At 36.3% G+C, this 13246-nt stretch overlaps 1 protein-coding gene across 1 annotated transcript in view; it reads right to left on the bottom strand.

Moving 5' to 3' along the window:
• mbc (dedicator of cytokinesis protein myoblast city) overlaps positions 1-13246 on the bottom strand; it is a 966604-nt gene that overhangs the window by 507810 nt on the left and 445548 nt on the right. Inside the window, exon 20 of the mRNA XM_090373417.1 lies at positions 3418-3507. Within this exon, the coding sequence (XP_090229543.1) occupies positions 3418-3507 (90 nt within the window). The remainder of the gene's footprint in view (positions 1-3417; positions 3508-13246) is intronic.

The following is a 13246-nucleotide window of genomic DNA, read 5'->3' as shown; positions in this document are numbered from 1 at the left end:
AACCATTGACACCTTATCTATGCTTTGTCAGTCGACTAACTCTGTACTCTAGTACCTCACGTGGTCAACAGATCGCATTCAGTTTTCACAGGGGTGGTCATAATTCAGTGATCATGCAGCTTATTTCAAGTTGGACGTTGTTATTTCTGATATTGTGCCAGCAAAATCAGGATCTGCTTGGATAATTCAAATTCCAAATTCACCATGGAAGAGTATACATACAACTTAGCTTGAGTGCACAAAACTAAAAAACACTTTCAATAAATGGTAGGTGGCCCAAAGCCTTTATTGATTCCTTTCATATTTTGTCCTTGATAGGTCAATAACATGAGGCAGTTTCAGTCTTTCAAGAATTATGTTTGTAATAATCTTAATGATAACCTACAATTAGCAGAAGCATCCATCATAAAGTTAACAAGTCCCAGTACCTGAACATTGTCCCATCCATATTTTTATGTTTCGTCCCTCTTCATATCAGTTCTCTTATACAGTAATGAATACCGTGTCACATAAATAATATCAGACAGAGACTGCATTGAGTCATTTAATGTTCAATATTAAAGACAGAATGTCATTCAAATGACAATGAATTGAGTGTTTTTTGCAGCAGGGCAGAAAAAAGGCATTTATAATAAGTTAACAAAAAGTGACAACTGAACAGCAATAATTGCTGTTATAAGTCCACATGATGTGGACAGTGGAATTGCTCTCCAATGATACTGGGATGAACCTTCAAATCCTCATGAGCACTACTGATAATCTGATTAGCATTCTCAAAAAGATAAACTGGAAGTTTCACTGTACAGTGGTGCCTCGCAATTTGACTATAATCTGTCGCCAGATTAGAGTCAAACTGCGAATTTGTCAAATTGCGGTTCAATATTTCCCATATAAGTTTATGGAAAATTGATTAATTCGTTGTCGGAGAGAAATACACAGTATTACTGACTTTACTATATTCTACCATATAACAAATGAAATTACAAAATACATAATGAGTACATACATTTCATTGAGCCTTAGATGTTGGAAGGATGTTTTATTTATCTTGTTCTACCCTTTCTCTTCTCCTCTTGGCGTGAATGGGGATGAGGAATTGATCAAGGGTGGACTGTCTCTCCCTCTTTTTCAAGATAGCCTTGAAGTGATGCATAGTAGTGTTGTTAAACAAATTTGTCATTCTAGTTACAACAGCAGTGTTGGGGTGCCATTTTAAACAAGCAGACTGCACCTTCTCCCAGTGGAATAAAATTTCTTTAATGGCAGCTGTTAGCATCAGCCTTTTTCCCTGTCTTCTGCTTCTTCAAGTGAAATTTCCTTTTCTCTCTCTTTTGCTTCCTGTTCGCTGAGTGTTTTGAGTTCTTCCACGGTTGGTTCGTCATCGTGATCCTCCACAAGCTCTTCCACATCAGCCTCATCAACTTCTCCTATGTCGAGGTTCTCTGCCCTCGAAATGATTTCTCGCATGGCTGCAGCTGCTTCTGATTCTTCAGCGGCTTGGACTGCATTGTTGTCATCCCAAAAAAAGGAAGGAATGAGTTTCTTCCATGATGCACGAAGGGTCCTCTGTGTCACTCCCTCCCAGGCAGTTTTAATAAAGGAAATGGCGTGAAGAATATTGAACTCAGTCTTCCAGAACTCCTTCAGTGTCTTATCAGAAGAATAAGTCACGTCAAAAAGCTGTGAAAACAAAGCCTTGGTGTAAAGTTTTTAAAACAGGCAATTACTTCTTGATCCATGGGTTGGGTCAGTGATGTGGTGTTTGGAGGCAAAAACTGGACTTTGATGAAATCAAAGTCAATTTCAAGAATGTTTGCCAAGTCTTGGGGGTGGGCACTAGCATTGTCAAGAATCAGCAGTGCTTTCAAAGGTAAATTGTTGTCAATGAGGAATTTTTTTACGCTCGGGGCAAACTCCTCAAAAATCCAATCTTTGAAGAATTTCTGGTTTACCCAGGCTTTTGCATTGGATCTCCACATCACTGGCAGTTTGGACTTGATGATTTTCTTCCCAAAGCAGCGAGGATTTTTAGAGTGGTAAACGAGAAGTGACTTTACTTTAAAGTCTCCGCTTGCATTTGCTGCCAATAACAAGGTAAGCCTATCTTTCATAGGCTTATGTCCTGGGAGCGTCACTTCTTCTTGCGTGATGTATGTTCGATTTGGTAAGCGCTTCCAAAATAACCCAGTTTCATCCCTGTTAAAAATTTGCTGCGGCAAGTAGCCTTCCTTCATGATTAAATCTTCAAATTTTTTCACAAGCTCTTCTGCAGCCCTTTTATCTGCACTAACTGCTTCCCCATGTCTGAGAACACTATGGATACCTGTTCTACCTTTGAATCTGTGAAACCACCCACGACTTGCTTGAATTCATCAGTTTGATCTGAGATACGTCCTGGAATTTTCTTCTGCAATTCTTCAAAAATTAACCTAGCCTTCTCACAGATCATTGCCTGAGTTACTGGATCTCCTTTCATCTGTCTTTCTCTAATCCAGGTGAGAAGAAGCTTTTCCATTTCTTTATTGATTAAAGCTCTGTTTCTGTCAGAAATTTTCATTGTTCCAGCGAACACCCTAGCACCTATAATCTTGTCTCTTTGTTGCCAAAAAGTTGCCAGGGTTGACCTAGGGACGCCATACTCTTGAGCTACATCTGTAATTGTTCTACCTTCCTGTACTTTTTCTATAATTTCTTTCTTCTTTTCTATGCTCAACCAAGTGTGTTTCTTTCCTGAATTATTCCGCTGTTCACTTCTCTTTGGACCCATTATCAAATTTCACTCAAAAAATAAATAACTGCCAAAGCACAAAATTTTTTACTTTATGAGAAATGCAGAATTATAAATTAGCACAAACAACTAGAGCAAACGTCAACTCAGACTACGATTATTAACGAGATAATGTTGTCTCATAACTGAGGAAGAACTGACGGCATACCCGTAGCTATCTTTGAGGGTGGCTAACGTAGCTGAACGATTGAGGGAGCTATTCTCGCTTAATCTATCATTGGTTAAATGTTACTCTCGCTCTTTAATACCACTGGTTAAAATGTATGAAGCAGTCGTCACTATTTAGTGCTATTTAGTAACGTTAAACGCAGTTACGTAGTCCAGCAAAGAATTCTATCATGCAATATCATGTAGCGTTTTTGCTGGCCCGCGAAATTCGACTATCGAATAGTGGTACGTCGAATTGCGAGACTGTCGAATCGCGGTATGTCGAATTGCGAGGCACCACCTGTATTATAAAGAAAGGTAACTATATGCAATGGCCAAGTCAATGCAAGCTGCTACAAATAATATAAAATAATCTGAATTTATTTAATTTTAAATTGTAACAAATATTCAAAAAAGGGAAAGGCATACAAAATAAACAAGAAGATCACTAATGTGTTACAAACATTCAAGAGTATACTTACCAGTGCCTCAAAAACAAGATTATCATAAAGTTCTGAATCTGAATTTTGCATTAGGATATTGAAGAGGGCATCTAAAGTATCCTGTAAAAACTATGAATAGAAATACATTAATTATAATTATTGTATTAATTAACTAATAAATATATATATTAATTATGGATGCATATAAAATTAATATTAATATATGACTTTATAAAAATTTCTTTAAAGGAATTTATGATAGGGTGTGTAGGTGTATTTGTATCCACTTCTTATATCCACTGGTATTACTGCCAGTGGATATAAGAATGTGAGGGGCTGGTAGGCTAAATTATGCCTTTTCATGTTAATTTCTTTCAACCTGTAAATGGGAAGCAAATCTCTTACAATGATAAAAAACAAGGGTCTATAAACATGTTAACTGGTCCATTTTTCAGATCTTACTTATAGCTGACAGATATATTTTATATCCATAAGGAAACATTTATGTACAGGAATACCTTGCATAGTGTGGTTAATTTGAGCCAAAAATATACCACGCTATGTGAGGTAGTAAGCATTTTAATGTAATGCGTTCCGACAATTTGATTATATGGATCGAGTTGCAAAAATTTATGGGTGTTCGTTTACTATAAATTTATGCACACGAAGTTCTTTCAAAAAAAAGAAAATAAAAATATAAAAATGAAAAATACTAGTAAGTACAGTACAAATGATTTTTATTGCAATATGTACATACCGAAAGAATATAAGTGAAGTATGTACTGTATTTTTATTTTGAAAAATAACTGATCAGATTAGTTTGCACAGTTTTTTATTCTTTTTATCTGCATAAAACTCTTTATAACATCAAATGTCATTTTGCAACGCCTGCCTTACTTTCAAACCTTGTTCGATGTTTGAATCTAGAAGAACACTCAGCGCCATTACATTTCTTCTTTCCATTCATATTTGCATATAAATTTTTATTAAAGATTATTTTTTAAAAATAATCTTTAATAAAAATATTTGAAAACTATTTGTACAGCTTACGCACAGTCAACAACCTCACCGCTCGGAATCTAGTGTTTACTAATATATGAATGCTAGCAGAGTCCGTATATAATGGGAGGTGCGACAACAGTCAGCTTGGCCTTGAATCCATAACGCCTTGGCCTACGTGCTGGCATTATAATACATACATACATACATACATATCAAATGGATTGGTGCATAATGCAGTTAATTTTTTTTTTTCAATTTGTAAACCGCCCTATAGCAAAACCCGCACTGTTCGAAACCGCGCTATGCTAGGTATTCCTGTATTTGTCAGCTCTTATTTAACACTTGACAAATGCATAATGTTTCATGTTGGACGTCTCTCTGTGTTGAGAGATGTTGAAAAACAGACAACACAGCTCACCTAGTAAGATAAATACAGGTAGTTCTCGACTTTACGAGTTAATTCATTCCTAGCATGTGCTTGTAAAGCGAAAACTTGTAAAGCGGGAATTTATTTCCCATAGACATAAGGTTAAAAATAGGGGTTACGTTCTCAACAATGAAATTAGTTAGCTAATTAGTTTATGTTTAAACAATGATTGATTTATCGAAAGAAATGAAAACATAGCATGTAAAAGCAAGCAAATTATAATAATAGAGAAATTATTTACAACTTACAAATGTTAAAGAATGTTTATTCTACATCATCACCGACTAAATGCACACTCATTGATTACTCATTGTTGGCTCGGCACTCAGTTTGTTGCACAAGGAGTCGTCTTGTTGTTGTGTGTGTGTTGTTTGGTTTTTAGGAGCATTAGCAACTAAGGCCATATTGCTCAGGGATATGCGGTGGTCATTCCCTGACCTTTCCGCATCCTCCATATTTGGTGGTGACGGGCTCGAACCCCGGTCTAATCAAGAAGCGTGTGCTATGCACTGCTGCTCCTTCCCACCTGGCTACGGAGTCGCCAGGAGTCGTCTTCTTCAGAAATGTTTCATGAGGTGCTTGTTTCCAAGATAATCTCTTTTAATTATAAACTTCATGATTGCATGCATAAGCATTTTTTAACGGCACACACAAATTGCAACTAACAGGATTCGTGTGGAGTAAAAAGTTTACGAAGTTAAGAAAAAAGGAATGAAGAGAAGATTCTGAAAATTTATTTATGTTTTTTATACGATTGAAGATTTCAGTAAATGGGAAACACATTTCACAATAATAACCCACACAATTCCAGCTATGGGTACTTTCGCAAATGCAGGAAGATCGAGTTTACTACCCGTTTATAATTGCTTACAGTAACAGAAAAGCCCAATAAACCGGAAAGTGCAAACTGTTTTTATTGTTTTATGGTCGTGACTTCCAGAAATGTGTTTTAGAAAAATATCACAAAGGCATTTAAAATTGATTCTTATAATGGAACACATGATAACAATGAAAGTGTAGTACATTTTAGTGATTTGAATTGGTAACTAATACAATTTACAAACCACGCTCAAGACCTTTTATATTTTAAGGTCACGCTCAAGATCTCAAAAATGACATTTTAGAGAGATAAATAGCTTTTAGAGAGATAAATAGTTATAGCAAAAATTGCAACTTCTGAGACCTTCAAACGAATTGCCAAAAAAGAATTTGTTATTGGGTTCACATTAAGATATTTTAACGATATGATGGTGTCTCTGGAACAGATTAATATCGTAAAGCGGGGTACACTATATTGTATAGCTATGCATGTGGTTTGGAATGCGGTATTTATGAATATTTAACATTAATTTTTTGTAATTAATGTTCATATTTTAGATTTGTTGATACTTGATACTTGGGGGGAAAAAAAAACTCGTAAAGGGAAAACTGCCTGTATGTTATTTGCTAATGAATACATACATATCATAGGTGTCCTGGATATTAGCATTAGCATTAGTAGAGGCATTTGATGCAAGAAAGCAAGCTTATGCAGCATCAGCCAAAAAAAAAAAAAAAAAAAGTAACATAAATAAATAAAAATAACCACTTCCACTTCACCCCTCTGTTCGTTCGAAATACCTGTCCAGCTGAGCCTTAAACTTATTTAGGCTATCAACTTCCACGACAAGGGATGGAAGTCTGTTCCACCCACCAACCACCCGCTGGCTAAAGGCAAATTTCCGCACATCTATCCTACATCTGTCTTTCCTCAATTTGAATTTATGCCCTCTCAGGTGATTTTTCTGAGCTAGAGGAAGAATCCCATCAGCATTGAGCATGCTCAAACCATTCAAGGCTTTGTACACCTCTATCAGATCACCCCGCTGGTGCCTAGTTTCCAGACACTGTAATTTGCAAAACTTAAGCCTTTCTTCGTAAGAGAACCCCTTTGTCCCATTCACCAATCTAGTTGCCCTTCTCTGTACTCGTTCCAGCAGCTCTACATCCTTCCTGAAATGAGGCCTCCAGGCCTGTATACAGTACTCTAGGTGTACTCTAGGTGTGGCCTGACCATTGCCTTATACAAGGGAATAATCACCTCCTTATCCCTGCTAGAAAAATTCCTATATATCATTGACAATACACCATGAGCTACTCTTGCAGCTCGTCTGCACTGCTCAGAGAACTTCATATCTGCCTGCACCACCACCCCCAGGTCCCTTTCATTCTCTACCACTGGCAGTGTAGTACCACAGAGTTGATACGTTGCTCTGGGGTTGCTGTTTCCCATATGTAGTACTTTACATATGGGAAACAGCAACCCCAGAGCAACGTATATATAGCAGAAGGTATGTTCCCATTATTTTTAGGTGCACTTTATATGATGATACTAATGTTTCTTTCCATGACACTAAAAGACTATTCGTTCCTGTTACCAAGAAAGAATAGGTTTTTTTTTTTTTTTTTTTTGCGAAAAACAAACTATTAATTTAGTTCCCCTTTGTTCCCCTCACCAATCGTGATGCCCTTCTATGTACTCATTCTAGCAACTCTACATCCTTCCTAAAATGAGGCCTCCAGACCTGTACACAATAGATGTGGCCTGACCATTGCCTTCTACAACGGGATAATCAACTCCCTGTCCCTGCTAGCAAAATTCCTAAATATCATTGACAAGACTTCATTGACCTGCCCTGGCAGCCCATCTGCACTGCTCAGCAAACTTCATATTTGACTGCAAAATTACCCCTAGGTCTTTTTCACTTTCCACTTCCCTGAGTGTAGTATCATACAGTTGGTACATTTCTCTTGGGTTATTGCTACCCATACGTAGTACTTTGCATTTGTCGATGTGAAACTTCAATTGCCACTTTTCAGCCCATTTCCCCAACTTATCTAGATCCAGTTGCAGTAGCATACTGTCTTTACTGTCACTGACAACCCTGCCAACCTTTCAGAAAACTTGGGCATTAATCTTGATATATCTTCACCAATATCACTGATGAATTACACAAAAAACAGCAATGGGCACAGCACCGAACCCTGGGGAACTCCAACAACATTTGTCCACAAAGAGCAGTGTCCACTGATTACTACTCTCTGTCGTCTCCCACTCAACATCCCTTTGTCCATTGTAGCAACTTACCCTTAGTGCCATACCTCTCCAATTTGTACAGCAGTCTTCCATGTGCAACAGTATCAAGAGCTTTCCTGAAATCCAAGTATATGAGATCAAAATTATTTTTGACATTCAGTTCCTTTGTGACCACATCATAGTATCCAATCAAATTGGTCAGACAAACCTCCCTTTAACAAACCCATGCTGTGTCTTAACTATTATTGCAGTCTCATCTAGATGATCCTGCAATGCTTCTTTAACCAGTGACACCATTACTTCCCCTGGAATAATGTGTGCGTGGGTGTGTTTTTTATTGTGAGATAGCCATGGGTGTGTTTTTTATTGTGAGATAGCCTAGATATATTGATATCTAGCCAAGAGTTGCTAGATGAGGAGCAAGAGTAAAAAACTTCAGTTAGTAATACAGCTAGGCTGCGATTAATGCAGGTTCCAATAATGCGACATTCAATTTAGTGAGCTGTATAATGACACCAGGTCGCGTTTAATGTGAACCCCAGAATTCAGTTAATGCGAAGCAAGCTGCGCTAGTCTCACATTAGATGCTGCTACACTTGTTTATCTTTGCATGTGGTAATATACATTAGCTTTACTGTCTACTGCCTGTCGTAATATACATTAGTTTTCGTGATTTGTTTTAATCGTTTTGGGTGAAGAAGTGCCCTTAACATAATGGACAAAAGGAAGATTCCTTCAGATAAAATCACTATGAGTGCAAAACAGAAGAGGCTCATTTTTAGATTAGAGCAAAAAATTGATGTGATTACTCAACATGAATCTGGTCATAGCAACTCTAAAATAGGACGAGATGTTGGAATGCCTAAATCTACGGTACAGAATATTATAAAACACGCAGGGGAAATAAAAGAAAAATGTAAAGTTGCATCAGCTTTTTGTGGTTTGCGAACATCTACAAGGAATAGAAGTATTACTATGATAGAAATGGAGCATCTTTTAACTGTATGGATTGAGGGTTGCAATCAAAAACACATTTTCCTTAGCAGAGCAGCCATTCAGACAAAAGCTTTAAATTTGTTTAAGAGAGAGTGAAAGAAAAAAATAATGAAGTAGAAGAAACGTTTAGTGTTGGTTGGTTTGACCGATTTAAAAATCGAGTTCAGCTGCATAATGTTAAAATTACTGGTGAGGTGGCCGGTGCAGATGAGGACGCAGCATGTAAATATCCTGATGTTATAAAAAAAAAATAATCGAAGATGGTGGATACACTGATCAACAAATATTTAGTGTGGATGAAAGTGGTTTATTCTGGAAAAGGATGCCTTGCAGAACTTACATTGCTAAGAAAGAAAGAACTCAACCTGGATTTAAAGTGTCTAAAGATTGCCTAACACTTTTAGAGGGAGGCAACGCTCCAGGCAATTTTAAATTGAAACCAATGATTGTTTATTGGTCTACAAATCCTCACATGCTAAAAAGGCTACAACCATAGATACTTCCAGTTATTTGGCGATCAAATAAGAAAGCACGGATGACCCAAGCTGTATTCACTGATTGTTTTCAAGCTATTTTTGCCCAGCTGTTGAAAAATATTGCAAGGAAAGCAACATCACATTTAAAGTACTACTAATTTTAGATAATGCTCCAGGTCATCCAACTACTCTCGGTTCATTATGTGAAAATGTAAAAATCATTTTTTTGCCGCCAAACACAACATTTTTGTTGCAGCTGATGGATCAAGGGACCATCACAAAATTTAAGGCCTACTACATAAGAAAAACATATGGACAGGCAATTTCTAAAACTACATGAGATGATGCAGTTTCTTCAACAGAGTTCTGGAAAAATTATAACTTCAGATATGCAATAGAAAATATTCAGCATGCTTGACAACAAATAACTGCAAACAACATGTATGGGGTGTGGAAGTGCATTTTGCCTCATTGAAATAGTAGTAGTTTCAAAGAAAAAACTGTTATAGAAGAAATAACAAATATTGGAAGAGAACTTGGATTTGATGAACTAGAAAATGAAAAAGTTCGTGAACTGCTCAATTCACACTCAGAAGAACTCACTGACTGATGATGATCTCCTACTTTTAGATCATTTGAAGAACAAAGAGCATTTGAAGAAGCCAACAATGATGCCGAAGAATGAGATAATGTGCAAGTGAAGTTGTTCACTCTGAGGGAATTCGAAGATACCTTTCGAGCTGTAGAAGTCGTGAAGCAAAAAATTATGGATGCTGACTCTAACCTCAATCAAAGCATGCATATTCACCAAGAAAGATGAGGATAAAGCACTCTGCATCTACCAGCTTATGTACAAAGATTTAAAGAAGGAGAAAACAGTTCAGTCTACTGCTTAAATATTTCGAAACACAATAAAGATGTCTTTATCAGTGTAAGCTTACCTTTAGGAATGATATTTAGAATTTTTTTGTTTTTATTTTGCTTTCTATAATTACCGTACTGTATGACTTTGTTAATAATAAATGTAAATTATAAGGATATTCTTTTTAACCTTTACTGTAATATTTCATCAATAAACATATAAAAACTTATGTTTAAAATGAATTTAAACAAGTTTAAATTCATTTTAAAATTTTAATTTTTCATTACCTATTTCCTTCGAGCTGGAACCAATTACCATATTTTACACATACAGGCAGATCTCGCTTTACGAGTTTTTTTTTTTTTTTTCAAGTATCAAGTATCAACAAAATTGAAAATATGAACATTAAATGCAAAAAAATGAATGTTAAACATTCATAAATACTGCATTTCAAACCATGCGTGTAGCTATACAATACAGTGTACCCTGCTTTAAGATATTAATCCAGAGACACCATCATATCATGAAAATATTGTAATGTGAACGCAATAACACATTGTTTTTTGGTAATTTGTTCCATGACCTCGGAAGTTGAAATTTTCCCTTTTTTATAACTCTCTAAAAGGTCAATTTTATAGTGTAAATTGTATTAGTTACCAATTGAAATCATTAAAATGCACTACACTTTCATTGTTATCATATGATCTGTTATAGGAATCAATTTTGAACACCTTAGTAATATTTTTCTAAAGCACATTTCTGGAGGTCACAACCATAAAACAATAAAAATAATTTTGCACCTTCCATTTTATTGGGCTTTTCTGCTACTGCAAGCAATTATAAACAGGTAGTAAACTCCATGTTATTGCATTTGCGAAAATACCGATAGCTGGAATTGTGTGGTTTTTTATGTTATTATGGTGAAATGTGTTTCCCCTTTACTGAAAGCTTCAATCGTACAAAAAACATAAATAAATTTTCAGAATCTTCTCTTCATTCCTTTTTTTTTTTTTAAGCTTCGTAAACTTTTTACTCCACGTAAATCGTGTTAGTTGCAATTTGTGCGTTCCGTTAAAAAATGCTTATGCGCACTATTGAAATTTATAAAGAAAAGAGAAGTTATCTTGGAAACAAGCACCACTTGAAGCATTTCTGAAGAAGACGACTCCTTGTGCAATAAACCAACAAGTGCCGATCCAATAATGAGTGGGCATTTAGTCGATGAAGAAAAAACATTTTTTAACATTTGTAAGTCATAAATAATTTCTTTATTATTATAATTTGCTTGATTTTACAGGCTACATTTTCATTTCTTTGGATAAATCAATTATTGTTTAAACAAACTAATTAGCTAACTAATTTCATTGTCGAGAACGTAACTCCTATTTTTAACATTATGTCTATGGGAAATAAATTCCCGCTTTACGAGCGTGCGCTAGGAACGAATTAACTCATAAAGTCGGGAACTAGCTGTAATGATAACTTCGTATAGTGCGACTACTTCATGGGATTCATTTCCCACAGTAGTACACTGCGGGAAAGTGATTAGCATTAGTAGAGGCATCTGATGCAAGAAAGCAAGCTTATGCAGCATCAGCCAAAAAAAAAAAAAAAAAAAAACCACTTCCACTTCACCCCTCTGTTCGTTCGAAATACCTGTCCAGCTGGGCCTTAAATTTATTTAGGCTATCAACTTCCACTACAAGGGATGGAAGTCTAGGATATAGATATAACTTTGACCACTGCTTCCATATCTACCAAAATTACAGATTGGATATAATGGTCCAAGAAGCTTGGACCATCTCAGACCACAGGGCTATAACCTTTACCTTAAAAGAGACAAATAGACAGCCAGATACAGCTGCCTCAAGATATAATCAGATACAACTTAAAGAAAGCCAACTGGTAGACCTTCCCAGATGAAATCCAAAACCAAATGAAATCCATAACAACTATAGCCCAAATGAACATAATCTAAATGTCACAAATTATGTGACAAATTATTACCAAAAAGCATCCAATCTAGCAATACCCAAAAGAAAACCGAAGAAAAATGCTGTTTTCTCTGGTGGTGGTGCCCTGAACTTGATATACTCCGGTAAAGGGTGCACCAGACCAGAAAACACTTCTAGAGAGCAAGGGCAACTTGGCCCCTGTAGACCACAATTATTGTTTAAACCCCAACACCCCAACCCTTGGGGTGTGGTCTACAGGTTGTCACCAACAAACTGCCAAGAGGTGATAAGGTGAACTCTACAATTAAGGCAGATGGAATTACAACTCACACTTGGGTGGACTCCGTAAATAACATATTAGATGATTTATTCCAGTCTGAGAACCAGGCTCAGAGTGACATAATGGCCAGCAATGAAAATTATAGCAATATGTCAATAGAACCACCCTTCGCCATGGAAGAACTTCAAGCAGCGCTCTTTAAAACCAAAACCAATAAGTGCCTTGGACCTGACTTAAATGAAATAGAAACCATTAAAAAGTTAGCAGAATTTTCTCCTGATACTCTACTGAACTTATTTAATCACTGCTTGGCTGAGGATTTGTTCTCACAAGCATGGAAACTGGCTATAATTAGATTAGTCTTAAAGAATCCGGGAAAAAATCCGACTGAACCTAAATCATACAGACCGATAGCTGTATTGCCTGTTCTATAAAAAATAATGGAATGTCTACTCCTCTATAGACTTCATTTATATTATACTGAAGCCAACCTAAATTCTGAACAGCAATTTGGTTTCAAGCAATGATCCTCAACTGAGGATGCCATGTACTATATCCTAACAACAGTAAATAACAGTGATCAAAAATACATGCCGGAAATATCTATTGACTTTGCTGGTGCATTTGATACTCTCTGGTGGCCAAGTATCCTCAGAAGACTCCACTAGACAAATGTACCAAAAAATCTATATCAATGTATAAACACATATCTTGGTAACAGACGTGTAGTAGTTCGCACACAGTTCCAAGAAATAAAACACCCAGTTACAAAAGGTTGCCCACAGGGTTCAGTA

This window comes from Mastigoproctus giganteus, chromosome 5, assembly GCF_048544385.1.
Source record: "Mastigoproctus giganteus isolate SK-2022 chromosome 5, ASM4854438v1, whole genome shotgun sequence".
Classification (NCBI taxonomy): Eukaryota; Metazoa; Arthropoda; class Arachnida; order Uropygi; family Thelyphonidae; genus Mastigoproctus; species Mastigoproctus giganteus.
The sequence above is the reverse complement of the archived record's forward strand: the minus strand, read 5'-3'. Positions and strand labels throughout refer to the sequence as shown.